Source organism: Dromaius novaehollandiae, chromosome 6 (genome assembly GCF_036370855.1).
Source record: "Dromaius novaehollandiae isolate bDroNov1 chromosome 6, bDroNov1.hap1, whole genome shotgun sequence".
NCBI classification, from domain to species: Eukaryota; Metazoa; Chordata; class Aves; order Casuariiformes; family Dromaiidae; genus Dromaius; species Dromaius novaehollandiae.
In genome coordinates, this window is record NC_088103.1 from 36,894,462 (window position 1) to 36,915,054 (window position 20,593).

The window sequence follows — 20,593 nt, forward strand, 5'->3', positions numbered from 1 at the left end:
GAGTAAAGGTGCAAGTGGCCTGAAGAGCTGATACACCTGTGGCTTTTGCTCTGTCACTTGGCAGAGACTGGTCTTTGAATCGGAGTGAGGCACACAGCACGGGCTTTATTCCTGCTCAGACTCTAGCATGTCCAGGTGGTTTGGCACTGAGAAGTTTCCGTCCTCACCGTTGGATGGGTTCCAGGCACCAGTGGGAGTGCTGAAAGGGATTATCTGGTGTCTTGCAGAAGAGTGAGGCTCCTGGATCAGAAATGAGGCCACATCTTACAAGCAGTATAGGTCCTTTACTAGAGGTTTTGCAAGCATTGGAAGGGTGCTCAGCAGTTAGCGCTTGGGATGTTCGCCGGCCCAGTGCTAGAGGTCCTCCAGAGCTCAGCTTTTGCAGCCATGAGTACAGAACGGAGACTCGGTTGTTACAGAGTGTGCTGGCAGGCAGGAGGTTTGGGTATATTGCAGCGGTTGTTCCCCAGGCTAGAAAGACTGAGGAGTTCTATGGATCTGCAGTCCTCAAAAGTCGATTGTCCCAAACCCCAGTGAATCATCTCCCTGATCCGAGAGCAGCAGAGAACGGTCCCTAGGGGGATCTTTGCTTATTACCTTGGTTGTGAGGGTGCCAGGTTTCAAGGCTTTGAAAGCAAGATTAAGACTCTGCAGTTTATTTGGAGGTGGGAAAAGGAAAGCCTTGCAACTGTTGCCATCTCTATGTTCCTTCCAGAGCTTGCAAAAATTTGGGGATAGGAGGATATTAGGAAAAGGCAAAGAAGGGATGGAAAACCAGGTGGTCTTCACCAAAGATATTGCCCTTATTTTAAATAACTTTCAGGTTGCAAAGCATTGTGTTATTTCTATGCCCTGTGTTTACAGCAGAGGGTTGGGCATCTTGAGCTGTGTTCTTGTTTCACTCCTAGCTTAGGGTGTGCCTTCATGCGGGTGATTACATTGCTTACGCCTCAGTTTCCCTTCCTGCAGAGTGGAAGGAAAAAGCTGAAGTCATTGCAGTTTCGAGAGGCTTAAAACATTACTTTTTGGAAAGCTCGTAGAAGATTCCCCTAACCGAACGTGCTGGTTTAATACAAAGTGATGGTGGTAAAAACCAGACCACATCTGTTTTACTTGATTAAAATAGTAAGGCAGCATTTCAGATGTAAATATTAATTGATTTCTGCACTGCAGATTTCTTCTTGGTTATTTAAATTGTTGCTAAGGAGGAGGGAAAGGCTATCAGGGAGATTAACAAATCCATTATTAAGGCTGGAAATGGAGGACTGCCGAAGTGCCATTTAATAAAATGTAAAAAGCCCCTTTCTAAAGGGCGAAGCAGCAGAACACACAATGAAAGTGAATCACAGCTGCCAAAAGGGATGCCAAGCAGCGAGCACTTATAATCAGAAAACTGTACTTACAGATCATTCGGAGCCACTAAATTAAATGATCTCATTCTCCCCTAAAATACTCTTCCCTTAGCCTCTCCTTGGCATTGCTTGTGGATTGCTCAACCACATCTTTAAATGTGACTTTGGGGGGGTTTGGTCAGCAGTTGAATAGCATCAGGCCTCTCTGTGCCATTTACTTTCCATCTGCATTTGTTTCTATCGCATGCAAATCTGGCATTTTGCAGGCTGACCTGCCCACACCAGCACTTGGGATGACAGCTGAAAGGCTCTGCAAGTCTTCTGTGGCTCCATGGTTGGTTTGCCTACCTCTCCAGGGCTCCTTCTTTGGGAAGATGCCCTGCAGTTCACTCTCAAATTTGTCTTCACTTCGCACAAGAGGTTTTTTTAGTTGTACATTATTTACTTCAGAAACACAGGCTCTGATGTGGAAGTTGAGCTGACGTGTAAATGGAAGAGTTGGTCCTACGTCATGTCACACAAAATTGATCGCGCTCTTACTTGATTCTAGTGCTGCTTTAATTTACTGTGTACCTTTGTCCCTTTACTTCATATCCTCCATATAATCCATACCCTTATTATCTATATATTATAATCCGTAATCCATATTATTTTATATCGTAAACTCCTGTCTTTTAGGTTTTATATCTCAAACTTTGGCTGACGCTTAGATGTGCTCCTAAGCCACCCCTTCAGTTTCCAGCCATGGCTTTCCCCTTTAATCCCTGTAGTGGTAACACACATTTCCAAGTACGCAATCTGAAATGCAGTGGCAGTGGATGCTGACAACAGCCTGGTCTTGCAAAAACCTTGATCAGCATAGGAAGATTTCCCCTTTTTTTAATACTCATGATTTTGAGGGTTCAACATGTTGGGTTTACATATATATATATATATGTGTGTGTGTGTGTGTGTGTGTGTGTGTGTGTGTGTGTGTGTGTATATATATATGTATATATATATATATATATATATATATATTATATATATATATATATATATAAAGATATATATACACACTTAGGATTGCTTGTCCTGAAACGCAAATGATTCCCTGGTTTTGGAAGCAGGTTAGCGGCAGTATAATTAGAGCCCAGAAATGCTCTTGCATTATTTCCACTGTGTGAACTTTGCCTGCTCCTGTGTCCTTTTTTCCTTTGCGAGTAATGCGAGATCATATAAGTAGTCCCCAAAATTGCTAAAAGCACATGGAAAGGTTCAAATCTGAGCAATCTATTGTGCTTTTTAGCAATCAGCAAAGTGCATTTAGAGAAAAGCTAAATCCGCTTTATGTCGGGCCTTCTCGAGGCGAGCGCCGCCAGCTCCTGCAGCTTTGTCACGGTCTCCAGGTATTGTGTGCGCTGTCTTGGGCTGTTGCTACCAGACCCAAGTCACCGCGTGAGAATCTCGGCTTTCCTGTTTTTTAAAGGTGCTTTTCCAGCATGGAGAGGTGCGTGCAAACGCAACCAGCTGCAGTCAGGCCATGGGAATAACCCGGGTTAAAGCGACGACACCCTGAGCGTTTCTAAGTCATTCTCGGCGTGAGAGCCAGGTTCTGACTTTTGAAGATTTCAGGTGTTCTCCAGTTGTTCCCTGTTTGAGCTTAGGCCACGTGTTTTGGAGGCTGATACAACGCAATTAAATGCCCACAAGTTTTTAAAGCTCCAGCCCAGCAGCCCTCGGGGTTGTTGACGAAACGCGGCATGGGGATGGTGATGGCGGAAGCTGCCACCGTGTGAAAACTGGGGCGTAAACACGTTATTAAGACATCGAGAAGAGCGCTGCCCCGGGCGCTGCTCCCCGCCCCGCCCCGCCCCGGCCGAGGGGCCCCCGCGGCCTGCAGCCCCGCGGACCGTTGCGGGGGGGGGGGGGGCGGACCTCCACCTTCCCAGGGCGCTCTGCGGCGGCCGGGAACTACATTTCCCAGGCGGCCCCGCGGCGGCGCCCCGGTGCCCCTCCCCCTCCCGTGAGTGCTCGGCAGAGGTAAACAAAGTGGTGCGAGGCGGCGGGCGCGCGGGGGGCGGTGGGCGCGCGGGACGGGGCGGGGCGGGGCGGGGGCCGCAGGGGGGCGGGGCCGGCGGGGGCGGGGCGGGCCTGGCTGAGGGGGGCAAATCCAGGCGGGGGACTGGCTGGGGGGGGCAAATCCAGGCTGGGGCTGAGTGGGGGGCTCCAGGCTGGGGATAAATTGGGGGGGAGGGGGGATAAATCCAGGCCGGGTGCGGGGTCCGAGGCGGGCCGGGGGCCGGGGGCGGGGGGGGCAGCGCTAGGCCCGGGCAGGGGGTCTCCGCCAGAAATACCCTGTCCCGCTGGCTCTCGGGGGGGGGGGGGGGAGGAGGAGGAGGGGGATGAGGGGGAGGATGAAGGATGCTGGTCCTTCCCTCAGGCTTTCCTCGTGCGGTCCCTGGCTCGGCCTCCCCTCGCCCTCCGCAGAGAGCCCCCGCGGGCAGAGCGGTGCCGCCGCGAGGCAGCGCGGGCAGTAGGGGGGACGTGGCCCCCGCTCGGTGCCCACCGGCTCCCGCGGGCACGGGGGGCCTGGCCGGCGGAGCCCCCCGCTGCCTGCCGGGGGCCATGGAGCGGGTCCAGATGATCAACATCCAGCGGCTGCTGGAGGCGGCCGAATATCTGGAGCGCAGGGAGCGAGGTAACGGGAGGAGGGTGCCGGGCGGCTGCGGGGCTGGGGGCGGCAGCCCGGCCCAGGGTCGGGCCGTCGCCGGCGGAGGGTGTCGGGGCAGGCGTTTCCCGGTGGGTGACGACAGACCCTCGAACAGCAAGGGGCCGAAACCAGGACTGAGGGATCCTGCTGGAGGTCGTGGTTGAGTGGAGGATTTGCACGGAGGAGGGGAGATGGAGGTGAAGGAGATTTCTTGGAGGAAAAGTGCGGTTTGGCTTGGAAGTTTCATGGAGGACGGGAAGGATGGTGGCGCAAGGCTCTGCTTTTGCGGAGGCCTCTATGGCCCGGTGAGATGCGTCTGCTTTGCTCGGTACAGATAGCTCGGACTAGGAGAGAGAGCCGAGGGAATCTGTAGACTGTTGTGTTGCTTTTTGATGTTTTTCGGTGTTTGAGATGTAGTGTCCTTCCTCTGAGGTTGGCAGAGCCTTTACACTCCCCTTCCTCTCCTTTCTCCACCTCCCACTTCACTTCCCTCTGAATGCATCACCCGTCATTTCGCTGTGCACTTGTGCCTCAGGCCCCCCACCTGGGCTGGCGGGCTAGCGTGCGGCCGGCCTGCCTGCTGACTACTTTTCTTTTTTCTTTTTTTCCTTTTGCGAATTATCCTTTTTCACACCCTGCCTGTTGATTCTTGTGCAGAGTGTGAACATGGCTATGCCTCGACCTTTCCCTCAGTTCCAAGTCCTGGACTGCAAGACCCAAAGCCCACGCGGAGGCTGAGCCGGGCAAGGAAGCACAGCGGCGGTGGCAGCAGTGCGAGTATTGCCAACAGGTATGATGCGGGCAAGGAAGCGTGGGTGCAGGGCTGGGTGGAAGGAGGAGGCTAGAGGATTAAGCTGGAGACGGGAGAGAGAAGCTTCCCTGCAGGAAAGCTGGGAGGAAGGAGTCTGAGCGCAGGCGATTCAGAGCTGGGACACGCAAGTGCAGCGTCCCTTCTGGGCCCGTAGTGCTGGGGGCAGAGGGGACACGAGGAGCTGCATCTGGGGTGGCACTGCCAGCTGACTCTGTGCCAAGGCTCAGGCACTGCAGAGGGAAGGAGAGTAGGGAAGAGCTGTTCATAGGGTTTGGGGAAGATATAGGCGATAGCTATTCCCATTACATCTGTTAAAGGTGAAGGTGTCTCTCCTGCCCAGAAGTTGCTGCCTTTGAGGGGTAGCGTGTGCACAGCCTGAGTACTTTGGGAGTGTAATGAGGGCTTGACTTGAAGCAGGGAAATGATGCTTTAAAATGGATCCCCTACAACAAACGGGGAGAGGGAGGTGACTGGCTGTGGTACACGGTGTGTTTAAAGAATCAGGAAACTGAAGCTGTGTTTCACTCTGCCTTTCAGGGCAGTGGGATTTCCCAGCTTTCTGGCTGCTTAGTAATTGTAGACCTCCACGTTTTTGGCACTTCCCTTATTTTTCTTGGTTTGTTAAATTTAGAAGAAATGACTGGATTAGGCCTATTGCTCAGTGCTGTGGTAGGATCTGTCTCCTCTTCCTAGCTTTTGCTTTCTTTTGCTCCTCTCTGTAAAACTGTCCAGACCTTGTTGAGACCTTCTCTGGCAGAGAAACTTAAGAAATGTAAAGCATTAAAAAAGACAATTACAAACTTGCTTATACTGCAGCAAGGCCTGTGCAATCCGTAAAATGGTGGCAGGTTGCTCAGGTGACAAAGCTTTCTCAAGGCCATTGGGAGGGGAACTTGGGTGCAGAGGCCTAGGGGAAAGGTGTCGTCTTTTATTGCGATTCTGCTTCCCTGGTGTTTGATAATAAAGGTTATTTGAAGTGGTGTTAGGATACCTTGCTGTGGGAAAGTTTTCTTCATCAGGATCACCATATCCTGGCTTCTTTGTGTGCTGCTTGTTTATATTTACTTCCCTCCTTCATCCACCCTCTCCTAATTTCAGGGTAGTTGTATTCCTTTCCTGTTTCTCATGAACCAATGTCCCAAATCCCAGGCACTTTGTGTTGGGAAATGACAGTAAACACTGAACTAAGATCTGTTTTTTTTCCCTCCTGGGTTTCTCACATATTACTCTTTTTCCATCCCACACCTCTTTCTCTCAAAGGCCTTTGTCATGGCAACCTGCCCTTCTCCTGAGGAGGGCTGGAGGCACATCCCCCTCAGGAGCTCCTTAGCGCGGAATTCTCTAGATGGGAGCGGGATACAGAGCTCCCCCGTCCCTGGGGCCGGGGCGCTCGGCATGTGCTGCAGGCGCGGAGCCCCTCGGCATGGCTCTTGCAGGGTCCCGAAGCCCGCTCGCTGCGCTGCTCGGCATGACAGGCTGAGTATGTTTGGGGGGTGGGGCAGGGAGGCAACAGAGAAGCAGAATTAGTACTACTTAGCCTTATTTAAAATCTTTGTTATACAAGAAATACTGAGGGCCACATCACATCTTCAGCGTGAGCGGTGCATGGTGTGTCGCCTTGTGCACTTGCTTTGGTCCCTGGAGGGGACCAGCCTCAGGCCCGCTCCAGCCAGAGGCTGGAGCTGTTCGTTCGGGGAGCTCAGCCCTCACACACACACACAGTTGGTGATGGAAGTTTCCTTTAGCACAAGTCGTAGCAGCTTGCGCTTGCTGGGGGAGATGGCAGGCCTTCCAGATGGCTGCGGTGCTGGGAAGTGACAACTGTGAAGTTCAGGGTGCCTCCAGATGCACTGCAGTGTATTTTGTGTGACGTCGAGTACAGCATTAGCCTTGTTTAAAGGAGGGTCTGTATCATCCTTTCCTGTTAAAATCGAATTCAGTAAGTTCTCTGTAGTGGAGTTGTTTGAGTGGACTTTGAATAAGCAGTTTTTGAGGGACAAAACTTGCATTTCATGCTTGGATGAGAGGTTCTCTTAGGTCACTTTTGTTTCAAAATGTTTAATTAGCGTAGAGAAGTTATGGTTTTAGATATGGAATCTCTTGCAGGTTTTGTCATTAAACATCTTGTCATAAACTGTGCTCATGAGATGCAAAGAATTTACAAAGCCAAGGTGCTCTTTATTTCATAGTTTAAATCCAATTTTTTTCGCATCGGCATTTGCAACCCAGACACTACAGCTATTTCTTCCCAACAGGCACGGTGCTGTCGTGGCACAATTACCCAGAAAGCTCTGAGGAAAAGGCAGCACAGCTCTGGATGGTGATGGTGGAGGAGGATCTTATTTTTAGAGAAACAAAGATGGTCTTCCAGTGCCTGCAAAATAACTTTTTTGTTCTACCCTGAATAGGAGTGTACAGTTGGAAGAGAAGACATTGTTTCTCTATTTCTAACTGATGATGCATTTTTAAATAAGGATGTTTTGGCTCAGGTTATCTCTTCCCTCCTTTTCTTTGTCTCAGTGCTGCATCTGACAGCACGCAGACTGCTGCAGAGGGGAGCTCCTCTGAAATCTTTGGGGCGTTAGATATATCTATCTATATAGGTAGATATGTATGTATGTATGTATGTATGTATAGTATTTTGCATGGGTATTTTAAAGGCCTTTTTGGATTACTGACTAGTATTGCATGCTGTGGTGTAGATCCTGCATGCAATTAAACGTGTGTGGCCTTGTTGGCTTTAGTCAGGGCTACTTAGGTATTGGAAGTTAGGCACGTGCAGAAATGTGTAGAGAATCACAGTCATTATGATGTGGATTTCCTAGAAAACATGGGAGACTTTAAAAATACCCCACTTAACATATAGATAAAAGCAAAAGGCAAAAATAAATTCTAATTTAATATAGATTGGCTCATTGGTTTGCTGTTTTTTTATTATTATTATTTGCCTATGAATCTTGAAAAGGGTATTTTCTGATTTGGGGACTAGGATGAAAAATTAGCAGCACTTTTTTTTTTTTTTTTTTTTTTTTTTAACAGACAGTATTACTTAGTCTTCTTCCTTCTGAATACATTTGTGAGGCAGAAGCTGAACTCTGAAAACTTGCTAGAGAAGTGAAGTAGACCACGCTGGGAGTACAGCTCTGTGGGTACTTTAACTGCATTCACTAGTCCTGGAAACATCTCTTGTGAACTCTGCATATGCAGTTCTGAACAGACTGCATAATTTGAAAGATTCATTGCAGTTAGGACTGTATTGGTTTGATATTTGTACACTTTTGGAGAATAATTGAGAAGGGTTTTTAATCAATTTAAATTGTTATGTGAGCAGGAAATAAATAAACAGCAGGGATACCAAATGATTCCCTCCCTTCCCCCCCAAATACAATCAATTTAATGAAGTTAAGATTTATAACAGAATCTGAAATTATATTACAGTATTAGATTGTCATTTGTATTTTTTTTGACTCCCAGGCAAATAGAAAAGCCTGTTATTTTTCAGTCTGATCCTGGGGAAATGCCAGGCACCCTCCCAGTGATGCTAGGACTTCTCCAGTCTCCCAGGAGGCCTGTGCTGTTAAGGACACTCAGAGAACCTATTGCTCAGTTCCATTGGGAAGGTTTGATCTCCGTCCAGTTTCTTTTTCCTTTCATTTTCCTCTCTTCCCGCTATCCTCCCTTGTGTCTAAGGCTGCTTTCCCAGGGGGTCTCAGCAGCAAACCTTCCAGACATCCGCAGTCTGGTAGCAGGCAGCCTGTAACACTGGGAGTCTGCAGATCTTGCTACAGTGGGTATGGTAAGGCCTTCTGGACACCTGGTGTCTTCAAAATCCAGGTGTCTGTGTTTCTTTGCTTGTTTGCTCTTCTGACTGTGCTAGTGATGCAGCTCCTCTTTTTTTTTTTTCTTTCTTTTTTTTTTCCTATTGTAGAGGCTTCTCCCAAGAGCCAGATCCCATTTAAAAGTTTCTTTCAGACTTCTAAACTCCATCATTTGCTTTTGTGCTGAATCTTCTTTGTAGCCGGTGGCCCTCTACTCTCATGACCTTTAAAGCTGTCTTTAGAGGGCAGAAGGGGGCTGCAGCTATTGAAACTCTCAGGTACTGCTGCTTTTAAGCCTAGTTTGCACGCAGCGTCCCTGAGCAGGGATGGGGGCAGGTAGGTGTGCAGAAGGTGCCTCTTGTGCCTCAGGTGGTGGCTTCACGTGCCACAGGTTCATAGACACAGGTGCAGAAGCTAAATGGATGTGGCACGTGTAGCTGCAAGTCAGCCCTGGCTGTCTGGTGCACAAGAAAGCCTGGCTTACCGCAACAGCGTGAACCACTGCTGTGTGACTACCTCCGTCTGCAGGGGAGGAGTAAGGGGGCTGGTGAACGCTTGCTTATACCAAGTTTTAAATATATTATTTCTTTTTTGTTTGAGGAGCTTCACTGCCCCCCGTTGCCCCAACAACTGAGTACCTGACAGTCTTTAGTTCTTCCTACAGCCTCTGGAGTTAGGACTTTGCTGTAATTCCTACTTTATTGGTGGAGAGGAGGTACAGGGAGCTGAGTGGTTTGCCCATCTCATGTAAAAAGTCTGTTCAGGGGCAGGAGTTTTTTGTCAGCCAGAGTCACTCCACCTTTCTGCTTCAAGCTCCAACCCCTCTCTTCACATCTCCTTAGACAGCAAAGTCCCCAAGGCTTTTTGTTGACATCTTTGCTGCTTCCTAACCTCTCAGTTTGTTTCTGGATGGTATTGTTTATTTGTTTTGGAGCCTTTTTAGCCACTTGCACTCACGTTGAATCACACCTTACTCCTTGTGGGAGTTGAGTTTTGACGCACTGCGTGCAGGTGGGTTAGGATCTGGCCTTTGTGTAGCACGTTGGGGATGGAGACTCTGCTTTCCAGTCTTGTAGTACCAGGGAGCTCTGTTCATGGCTCAGGTCTTGGCTTTGCTTCATGTGGTACAAACCCACATGTGTGATACAGAGAATGGATGGGATTTGTTGTGCCATGTTTTGATTTATGCCACATTTTGGTAATGTACAAACAGTGAGATTGCTATCTGTAATCATCATGTTGATACCTGAATTTTTGTCTAGAATTAGAATATGCTAGTTACCTTTCCAAGAAAGGAAAAATGGACAAGGTTGAGCTATTAAGGAATACCTCTTTGTGTTAGAGTTGCTAAGAGGGTTTGGCCAGCAGTATTGCCTGTAGTTAGGTGTGAGCATGGCTTCTCTCTGAAAAGGCATAATGACAGTTGAATGTTAGGCTGGGAAAATCGATTGCTGGTCCATCCTCTTTCCTTAGTCCAATTGGCAAGATAAGCATAAAAATTATACCTCTGGCTCTTCTTTACTGGAGAGGAGCTGTGCTCAAGTCCCACACTGCTAGTAAAACCTGCACATAATACAGGAGGGTGAACGGCCTTTCAGAGTTGTCTCTGGCTTGATTGCAGCATCAATTCAGGCTATAATCTAAAGACTGAGTACCATAAATGAGCCAAGTCCTGAGTAAGAGAGAAACTTCAAACTGTCAAACACACGATGGGCAAAATGCCCCTTGTTTCAATCCCACCATTTTTTAAGTTTGTGCATGAATGTGGTTGCTTAGAGCAGCCTGGTCAGTAGGGCTATTGTAACAAATAGCTCTGTGAGGCCTCAGCCACGTCCCTTCTGCCTGTTTTATGTAATCTGCAGCAATGCGATTTGCAAGTGTAGGCAAGAGAGCCGTAGTTCCTGAAACTACCGGTACTGAGTTGTGCCTTTCCTTGTCTGTGCTGATCTATGTGAGAAGCTGAGATCCTGCCAGCGATTTGGGCAAAAAAGTATCCGGTATAGATGAGGTTTTGCACGCAGTGTCTTCTCAGTGATGTTTCTCTCTGCTACACCACAATTGACAGGTTACCCAGTGAAACACAGAAAGTGAGGGTGAACCCAGCAAAAGTCTTGAAAAGCATAAATCCCACTTCCTAGTGAGGAATGAGGTCTCTGAAAGCACCCAAGTTTGGTATGGCACTTCCCAGTGGGGAACCCTCTGTGTTCCCCTCTGTCATCCTATTTATTTTACAGCCCTCCAAGTGGGAAGACACCAGAGTTGTGGTTCCTGTTTCCCTTTGTATATTAGTAATATAGGCACACAAATATAGGGAGATCTGTGTGGCAGGGAATCTGTGCAGAAGCCCACGATTCTGAGCTGAATTTATACGTGGATACCTTCAGTAGGTGTAAATATAATTTACAGTCTCTTGAGACTGCCTAAGTTATTCGTGGAGTCCTGTGTGTAAACCAGAATCGGACCTGGTTGCTGATGCTATCTGCAACTCAGCTATAATTCACTGCTGCAGCATCTGTCTTCCATGGAGCGTTGCTCTCTGTGGTTGAATGCTTGTGATCCCGCTGTCCTCCCAGACTGGGAGGAAGTCTCTATAGGAATGTGCTGTTTTGCAGCGGTGGGACTGCTAGGCAGGGTTCGTGCCGTGCGTGTTCCTGCGCTACCCAGGTCCAGTTCTGTTGCAACCGCTCCTGGCTGATTTGCAGTGAGGTTAGTGGTGCTGGTGCAGTGAGGAGAAACATCAGATTTTCATGCCAGGATCTCTTGAAACATGAAGTTTTCCAGCTGAAATGGTGGGGAGGATATTTGGGCCAAACTTGAAATCACTCACCTTGTGTTCCTGCTAGGAAGGAACATTGTATTCAGTGCACAGTCGATTCCCTGGTTTAATTAGTATTCCTTATTTGTTAGGTTTTATTCATCTCGCCCTGCTTCTACACTTGCTCTGTCCTCTTCTCTATGTAATGACTCATCCATAACACATGCAGGGATTTATCCTTGGTGCTTTTGTTTAACCTGACCCTTCAGTTAACAGCGACTTGGTTCTCACCTGTAGCGTTGTTGCCATTGCCTCCCCTGTCTATGGGTAAGACTGACTTTTTCCTTTCTTGTTCCTGGTTGATCTTTCAAATACATTTCCTGACCCAAGCAATTCAGTCCATCTTTGCATGTCACGCTGCTGAGTTAGTTGTCTTGTGTGTTGGAGCTGCTGCTGTTTGTTATCGTCTGGTCCTTCCTGACAAACTTGTGCCTGAATTCAGAGGCCGGCTTCTGTTTGTTCTCTTCTTGAGAGAGTTGGCTCCTACTCCCTTCTCCCTTCACACCAACAAAGATGGGATTTGTTTTTGTTGACTGTTTTGAGCTCTCTTGATCAGAGGCTGTGGGTCTCTGGGGCTTTGCACTTGGCTGGCCTTTGCCGGGATCTCTTCGTTATGAGACAGTGTCTCGTAGATCAGCTTGGAGGGAACAGGCCTGCTTTTTCCATCCTTCTGGATATATTCCCATCTCTCATTTCTGTGCTGCCTCCTATACTTGTGTTCTCTGTTCTGCATATGATTTCGCTTCAGTTCTGCTGCTTTATGAATCCAGTTTGAGGCAGTCTAGATGATTTTCAGCATTATCTTAATTGCTTGCTATTACTTTGCTTGCTCTCTAACAAGCAGGCATGTGGACTCTTGCCTTGGTTTTGATTAAAGTTCTGCATCAGATACTTGATTATTTTATAAGCACTTCTAGTTTATCTGCTTTCTTCTGTTGCACCATTGAGAAGAGCGTATTAACCAAGTGCCAGAAGTCATGGGCAGGAAGAGGTGACATTGGGATGGCTAACAGCCAGAGACTGTTACCCCAGTGGCCATTGCCATGCTGTTTGGGCAGCCAGTTGCTTATAAAGCAGTTTATAGCTATGGCAAGGTAAAATAGTGCCGGTTCTAGTTTGCTGTGAAAAGCAGGACTACAAACTGCAGCTGTTTGTGAACTGCTTCGCAGGTAGCCTGGCCATCTGGGAGCAGCAGGAGGTAGCAACCTTGCTGCCTCTGTGGTATTTGCTGCTGCTTGTGAGCCAGAACTGCAAGAACAGAACAAATCAGTGCACTTTCCTTTTCTCAGCCTTCCTTTTTCATGGATCCATCTCCTAAATGTTAACAGGTATGTCCTTGTAGACAGGACATAATCCAGGACATCAGGAGATCTGGGCTCTCTTCCTGATTTTGTTACAGCCTGTGTACATCTCTGTGCCTCAGTTTCTCTAATACAATATGTAGATAATGGAATTATTGTATTTACCTCTTTTCAAATATACTTCCCCTCTCTGCATCTCCAGGCACAGCATTGCAGTAATATAGTTGTAACATGAGAGATAACTAACAAGTGTAAATAGAAGTGAAGAAAGTCTAGTCTGGCCCAGAGCCATGCAAATGCCATCAGTTTCTTTTCAAACAAAGTGGGTTTCAGCCAGGTGGCATTTACTCAAAAAGCCTCATTTTCCCTGGTGGATCTGAAGGCAGTTTCCTTAGGCCAGAAGGTGTGTGTTGCGGTGAAGTGTGTGTTCCCCAAACAGACTGTTGCTTTGCAAATGACATTGCTAAGGCTATTTCTGGCTATGATCATCTTCCTCTAAAGGGTAATGTTATGTGTGGGAAGAAGCATGGTATAGGGCAAAGGGCTGGCGTGCTGGGCCCTTGGATCATTTCCTGAGTCTGCCACTGAAAGGCTGCAGGATCTGGGCATGTCAGATGATCTACGTGGGTCCCACCATCTGTACATTGCATGGTTCCCACCATCTGTACATTGGGGTAATCCTGCTTTCAGGAAGCAGCATCAGTGTTCAGGAGCTTATGGCTGTTTGAAAGAAAATGGGACTTGGGATCCCGGAGTGTCTTAGGTGGGTTTGAAAATTGTCCCCAGTGTCTTTACTCTATAAATCGTTGGTGCCGCCGTGTTGGCACCAGTAACTATCATACTGGTTCTGGTGGCTCTTTGGAAGGGACTGAGGCCCTGACCTTGCAATGGGACTCTTGTGGGGCCTGCTGAAATCAGTGGGGCAGGGTGCAGGGGCCACACAGAGCCTCCTGCAGTGTCAGTTCTTACCCTGCTCTCTAATACACCTCAGTATTAAACAGAGAAAACTTTGTTAGCAGAGGTATTAAGGTGTTAACAGGGGATGAATGGAGTTTGTGCCTTGTTCTGTTTAAATAAGTCATTTTGTTTCAAATGATCTGTTTATGATGACTGTGTAATGAGGTTGTCCTTCCCAAGCAGCACCTGAGAGAGATCCTAGGGTCAGCACACACGTGACACAAGTGCGAGTAAGCATCTGTGTTCTGCTCTCCTCATTCTGTGCTTTCAACTTCTTCATTCGTGTGGGGAGTGTGGAGGTGCTGTGGTAAAGCCACCTGATACTTTGCCTCATCAGGTCCTGAAAAAACATCATTTTGCTAGGATTTAAAAAAAATCAAGAATCTGTCTCCAGGAAGTTCAAATTCCCTTGCATCATGGATCATAGACAGGGATTTCTCCTTTCTGAAAAAGAAATTCGCTTTTTTCCAACCTGTGAGAAACCACCTGAATTTGGCCAAATTCTAAGTCTTTACGGAAGCTGTCAGCTGCTGCGAGTTCAAGTTTTCTCGACTGAAATGGCTAAGATAGCTCCCAAATGAACATGCATCTCCCTTTGTGTCTGATCTGTATGTGCACCAGCACCTTCTGGTGGGGTTAACTATGGGTTGGCAAGGTAGGAGGTGGTTTCTGTAGGATCTTTACTCACTTGTTGCAGAAGTTAGAAGGCAGATGATAAAGCAGTGAATAGCCCTCTGGACAACTCATTTCACTCCTGACCCCTCCCAGCAGCCCAGTGTGAACACTTGGCAAGTCACTTTAAGCCCAGCTTGTCATTGGAGACCCCCAAATAGCCCAATTCCTCATGTTGTGATTTTTCTTTTTTCCAAGGCATGAGCCTGGGATCTGAGTTGTGGGAGTGCTGACAATGCACAGCCGCAGGGAGCATCAGTGGGAGCAATGCTTTGAACCTGTAAAGTGGCCCAGAAAACCAGGCCCTTGGGGTCTACATCGAGGCACCCAGAGGGACAAGAAACTGCAATTCTGACTTCTCTGTTTCTCAGCTTCCCACTTGGAAAACAAGGATGTCTGATAATAAACATATTTGTGAACTGCCTAGTCGCTGCTCTCCGTGAGACTGTAGAAAAGCCTGTAAGGAAACCACTGGTTCTGTATTCAGAGCAGGGTTTGGCTTGATGCCACACATTGAACAATGAGGAGAAAAACAAAATATTGAATAGCTGCTTGTTCAGCAACCCCAGTTCCTCTTGGCCATGCAGGGCCCTGGGTGAGCGAGTGTATGTGGTGGGGCTGTTTCCCCTTAGCGCTTGGGGCTAGGACCAGCCTCTGCAGAGGAGTTGCAGGTGGTATAGGAGAAGGAGCAGGAGACCTGCACAGTGGCTCCCAGCTGTAGGGCAGGGAAAGAAGCCAGCTGGGGCTCCTTTGCAGGCTCCAGAGCACAGCAGTGAATGCAGAACAGCCTTCTTGCTGTTCCGCAGCCTGTCTTGGAAAACCCTTCCCCTGCTGAGTGCTGCCTTGTGCAGCTAATTGGGGTGTCTCTCTGGCTGCAGGGTCAGAAGCTATGGTTTGGTAGAGCCCCGCTCTGGGACCGAGAGACTTGTGGTGCTCAGCAAGGAAGAGGAGTCTTCCTGCTACCTCCTCTCTTGTGTTGAAAAAGCAGAACATGTGACACCAGCCCAGAGCTCTGTCTGGGGCTGCTGCCGCCCCAGGTTTTGCCTGATGTGTCTATCAGATGGGTTTTATCGGTAAAACAGTATTCCTTGGCTCTGTGCTCCCTCTTTAGATTCTTCTCTGGCGCCTCATACCGTGGTGTCTGAGTACAGAGTTGGCCCTCTTAGCTGGGCAGGGCACAAGGGATGGTTTAGGGTTTGAGGGTTTTTTCACTTTTCCACTTACAGCTTACATTGATTATGTCATTTTTCCTTTTGGACCCAGGAATCGGATGGCACACACATCCTTGTTAGATGTCTCTCTGCAATGCCCGAGAACAGCAAGCCACTGATGCAGTCCTTACCGGGGATATAGGGAACCCAAGTTCAGGACCCTGCTGTGCCACAGGCTCTTGTGTGACCTTGGGAAAATCCGTTAGCTTTTCTGTGTATTGGTGTCGTGGCCCCTCTGCATAAAATGTGATAGGGAATAGTTCATTTCAGAGGTGTTGCAAACAGAAATAATGATAATGAGATGCAGGTACCAAACTAAGAGGGGCTCTGTAAATACTGGAGATGGCTTTGAAGGCATTTAATTCTTTAAGGTTGTCTGCAGTCTGCCTTTTTAAAGTTGGTGGTTTTGACTGAGGGTAGAAACCCTGGGGTAGGTGACTTGCTGCAGTTGCAAACCACATGGAGGAACTCCTCCTTGTCGGGAGCCAAAACAGACTGTGGGGCAATTTCTCCTTTCTTGAAGATGAATAAACAGGAACAGATGCCAGTGTGGTTGCATCCCCTTCTCTGCTGGAGACTGAGAATGTGAACTTCGAAGAGGGACTGGCTTGATCCTGGGAAAACAGCTTTGATCAGAGCCTTGGGAGGAATCTGATACCATGTCAGTCTAAGAGTGAGAGAAAAACTAGCCAGAGTTTGGGGCCAGGTTAATCTGGTGCATCTCCATTGACGTCAGCGAGAAGGTGAAACATAGCCTGTTCTGTCTTCTCAGTTCAGCTCCTTGTGGTGAAGCATTCACTGTGGACGTCAAGGCCAGACTGTCTGTGCGTGTGTGTGTGTGTGTGGGGGGGGGGGGGGGTCCTGAGATAATAATGACTAAGGAAACTTGTGGCTGTAGTGTTACTTGCAAGGCAATGTTTTGTTAGATACCCTAAGCAAGGCTGAGGTGAGGCTGTAGTTGAGCTGAAGGCTGGTATTTGCAAAGAGTGTAAGGGCGTAGCAGAAGGACATGTGCTCCAACTGTGCCATCTCTTGTTCAGCTGCATCCTGCTCTTTGCCGTTCAAGCTGTTGGCAGCATGAATAACATAAGCTGCTTTGTTCCTGGGACTCCATGCAGTCCTCCGGGACTCAGGGTCCTGGACCTCCTGGAAGCAAGGTGGGTTCACAGTTCCCTTGGAAGCGCCATCCTTGAGTGTTTCCATCTTGACAGAAAGACTCGACTCTTGCGCAGCAGCTATCTAAGCATGGCTTGTCTTACTGTTGGGCTGAAGGTCTTGCCTACTGCAACTGATGGAGCTTTTCTGTAGACTTCTCAGGTTGTGCCTTGTGCCCTTGATTTTGTAGACTAGGTATGGTGTTGGTCTGCTGCTGTTTGAAATGCTGGCAAAACGCTGGGATTCTTTAGCCAGTAGGTTTTGTTTTGTTTACACAGGTCAGTCGATTTAAAATTAAAAAGATCGTACTTTCTTTTCATTTGTTTTGTCCTCTCATTTGGCAGATTCCAATAGAAGTCATTTTTGAGGAAGAAAAAGGAGAGAGCAGTAGCTTAATTCAGTTTTTCCCAGAGGGTTGATTTTTGGCTTGAGGAAGGGAAGAAGGCATTTCCTGGAGGAGAATTTGGTAGTGAGGTGAGCAGAGGTCAGCAGAGGCAGAAGGTGGGAGAGGACTGTAAAATGAAGGAGATTGTATTTGGCGTGGTGATGCATAAGCAGCAGGGGTGGCTGCTACCTGGGCAGCATAAGGTAAGACAGAAAATGGTTGGCCTGGATGGATGGTCTTACTGCTTTGCTAAACACAGTTAAGGTACCCATGCAGTAGTTTGCACAAGCTGATGGAGTATTTCTTTCATGGTTAATCTCTTGCTAGAGCAGAGTGGGGTGAGTGAGTTAAGGGTCTGATCTGGAGGACGTGCACTGGCTTTGTTGCCGTTAAGGACATGTATTTGAAAAGCTGATTTCCCCCTGCCCCGGTACCCTGCAGCAGGGACGGCCGGCAGCACCTCCTGAGCCACAGGTATCTCTGCTGTGGTGGAGATGCAGCTCTTGAGTCCTGCGCTCTGCTGGACCCAGAGCTGGTGCCAGGTACAGCCAGGAGGTCTGGTCGGTCAGTTCGAAGGAGATGCCAGGGTCGTTGGGTCTAAATGCCACCTACGTATGATGTAGGACAAGGACATTCGATTGTTGTCTTTTCCAAGTAAAAGGTAGTTATCTCTTTAAGAAACCAAAACAAAATGCAGATACACTGCAAATGCATTTGTTGGGCTATTTATCAATATTAAATGTGTAGAACAGAAAGGTCAGTTGTGTTTAATGTCATGTGGCAGCTTTGTAAGTGTAATTACAGTAAAAACACCAGTGAAGTATGCATTCAGTGTTCTTTAGAGCTTGTTCCTCCCTAACGTGGTTTGTTTTGTTGGCTTACCTGTGCCCTGGGAAAGTTTGACAGCCCCTGCCCTGGCATGAGGGATTTTATTTAAAAAAAGAAAATGGGATAAACCGATAAATTATTTACAATGTCTCATTCACTGAGGTAATTCAGTGTAGCTTAATGTTTCAGGGACACCTTGTTACAAGGTTGGATAGCAAGAATCACAGTAAGAGATGCAAAGAGGTTGTTGCATCTGACCTTAAATTAGAGTGACTGACAATTGCTGCTCTGCATGTTTCTTCTTATTTTGTATGCAGTTTCAGGTATCTGGGAAAAAGAGCAACAAACTTCAGTTTCTCCTCTTTCAGCTTCATGCTTTTTAAAATCATGGTGGGGCCTGCTTGCTGTTTTTGTTGCTGTTTTCTTGGCTCCTATACGTTTAGCTTCTAAAGCTCGCTCTTGATCTCTTGCTGAGCTGCTTTCAAAATGCATTCGTGGGGATTCTCCTCCGTATGTAACATTGCTTACGTTTTTAGGGACTGTTACCAGTTTGGAAGTTTTCTTGTTAGAGAACCGACTGCTGTAGAAATCTGGCTTTTGACAGAGAAGCCTGCAGCGAGCTAGTGCTGAGCTGCCTTTCAGCTGCAGCTGAGGTTTCGAACGGGGCAGGCTGCAGGCAGGGCCGGTACCTGTGCTCGGGCTTTCGTTTTGCTCTCTGGACGTGGCTGTGCCCGCATGGCGGTGGCTGCAGCTCTGCGGGTGGAGGCAAGGTCTGGCCTGCCCTGTGCAGCTGGCAGCAGGGATGGGAGCCGGGATGGAGCTCCTCGGTCTGTGCTCCGCAGCGGTGGCCTTATGTTACTGCGTGACACTGGCTGTGAGTGGCCACCAAGGGCAGCAAAGCAACATTTCAGTGAAGGCACCAATTCCCTGCTGTTGTGAATACAAAATGTTACAAGTAACCCTGAAAAGTTCCTCAAGTGTTGTGATGCTTCACCACGGTGGTGCTCATCTGTTTACTCATCAAAAGCTGGTGATGCCCTGCGAGGATGGAGCTTTGAGTTTGGTGTGGCGATACTGGCTGGGTTCCCGGCTGGTGATGAGACCACCTTAGTTAAAGAAGTCCAGGTACACTTGATTCTGTGGCTATTCAAAAGCTTTTTTCTGAATGCAGTATCAATAGAGGTTCCTCTATCTTTTTTTCCTACTGCACTGACAGCACTGTCCTTGTTTAACTCCAAATAAATCTTAGTAACATGTGCAACCCAAAGACAAGGGGAGAAAATTAATCTCTTGATCAGGAACTACAGAAAGTGAAATGAATTATGAACAGAAGATGGAGGGTTTTTTTCTGTGTCCGTTACCCAAGCTAAGGGAAGCTGGCACAAAAAATGCAAGTTAGAGAATTAGGAAGGAGAGAGGGGACTGTGGGTTTGTTTGTTTGTTTGTTTGTTTGTTTTTTTATCTTCTACATTTAGATGAAAGGAAAATTTAAAACTTTTCCAAATGTCCTCAGTAAGACTAAGCAAAGCGGAGACGATAGAGGTAGCATTCCCATAGGATTCATTTAACATTGCTGAGATTATTTTGTTTGCATGCAGCCGCAGCGAGAAAGTGTTTGGGGGTTTTGTTTTTTGTTTTTAATTTGCCACTGATATGGTTAAAAGTCACAGCATAAATTTTGTGACTTGGTGAAAAGCCTGTGACCCCTCTCAATTGTGTTGTTCATCAGAAAGAAGACAGGTAATAAAGAGTCTCCTGTGTGAGAGGAGTAGGGAGAACCTGCTGTTTTAATTTTGTTCACAGCAGTGGGCCAAACTTTGTTCTTTCAGTGCTGGCCTTGATAATTGGCTCGATATAATATAGGAATTCAAACCATTGCATATCTCTGGCCTTATAGCTGCTAATGGAGTAGCCAAGAAGAGTGCAAAGTCTCCTGCAGGCACATAAGGTAAATAAGATCAGTAAGCGTGTTCCGAAGAACATGCGGGCAGTGGTTTTAAAGGGGCCTTGGCTCAGCCTCTGCAGAGTTAATTTATGCCCAGTTGCATTCAAGTTGCCCAGACAAATGGCTTTTGCTGGTTTAGACTCCACGGAGGATGTGGTTTTGGTTTTGGGAGATTTTTCTGGACTAAATGTGGATTATGTTTGTGTCTGATTCCTGGGAACCAGCCTCAAGGGGTTCGGTGTTCCTGGGGAGGGGGAGTGAGAGGATTTGCTTTGGGAGTTTTCTCCACTTGAGGAGTTTGGCAGTAGTGTACTTTGCCCTCAAGGAACCCAGTATCCCCCTGCACAGTGGACGTTGCGCAGACATACAGTAAAGTTTTTGGGTTTGTTGCCCGCAGCTCTCAGCCGTGGCTAGCTAAGACTCATTTGCGTCGTTTTTTGCAGATGTCCACAGTTTATTCGTCATCTTCACTGAGGTTGCAGCACCTGTTAAGCGCTCCTCCTCCCTTTTCTGGAGAAGCATTTAATTATTACAGGGTTTCCCTTGGAGCACATCCCTCATTTAGTTCCCTAATTGTAGAATCCTCTGCGGGATTCTCCAGATGGGGGATAGAGGATAATCTTCTCAGAGCTCCGGAAGAAATGCGATGCC

The 20,593-nt window shown here is 47.7% G+C and overlaps 1 protein-coding gene across 2 annotated transcripts in view; it reads left to right on the forward strand.

Annotated features, from left to right (window-relative positions):
• MXI1 (MAX interactor 1, dimerization protein) overlaps positions 1-20,593 on the forward strand; it is a 56,512-nt gene that overhangs the window by 4,026 nt on the left and 31,893 nt on the right. The window contains exons 1-3 of one of the 2 annotated variants that reach the window (XM_026117474.2): positions 3,287-3,374; positions 3,775-4,032; positions 4,702-4,834. In XM_026117474.2, the coding sequence (XP_025973259.2) occupies positions 3,960-4,032; positions 4,702-4,834 (206 nt within the window). In that variant the 5' untranslated portion in view covers positions 3,287-3,374; positions 3,775-3,959. Of the gene's footprint in view, positions 1-3,286; positions 3,375-3,774; positions 4,033-4,701; positions 4,835-20,593 lie in introns of those variants that run through there. The other variant, XM_064514208.1, reaches the window with a different exon arrangement.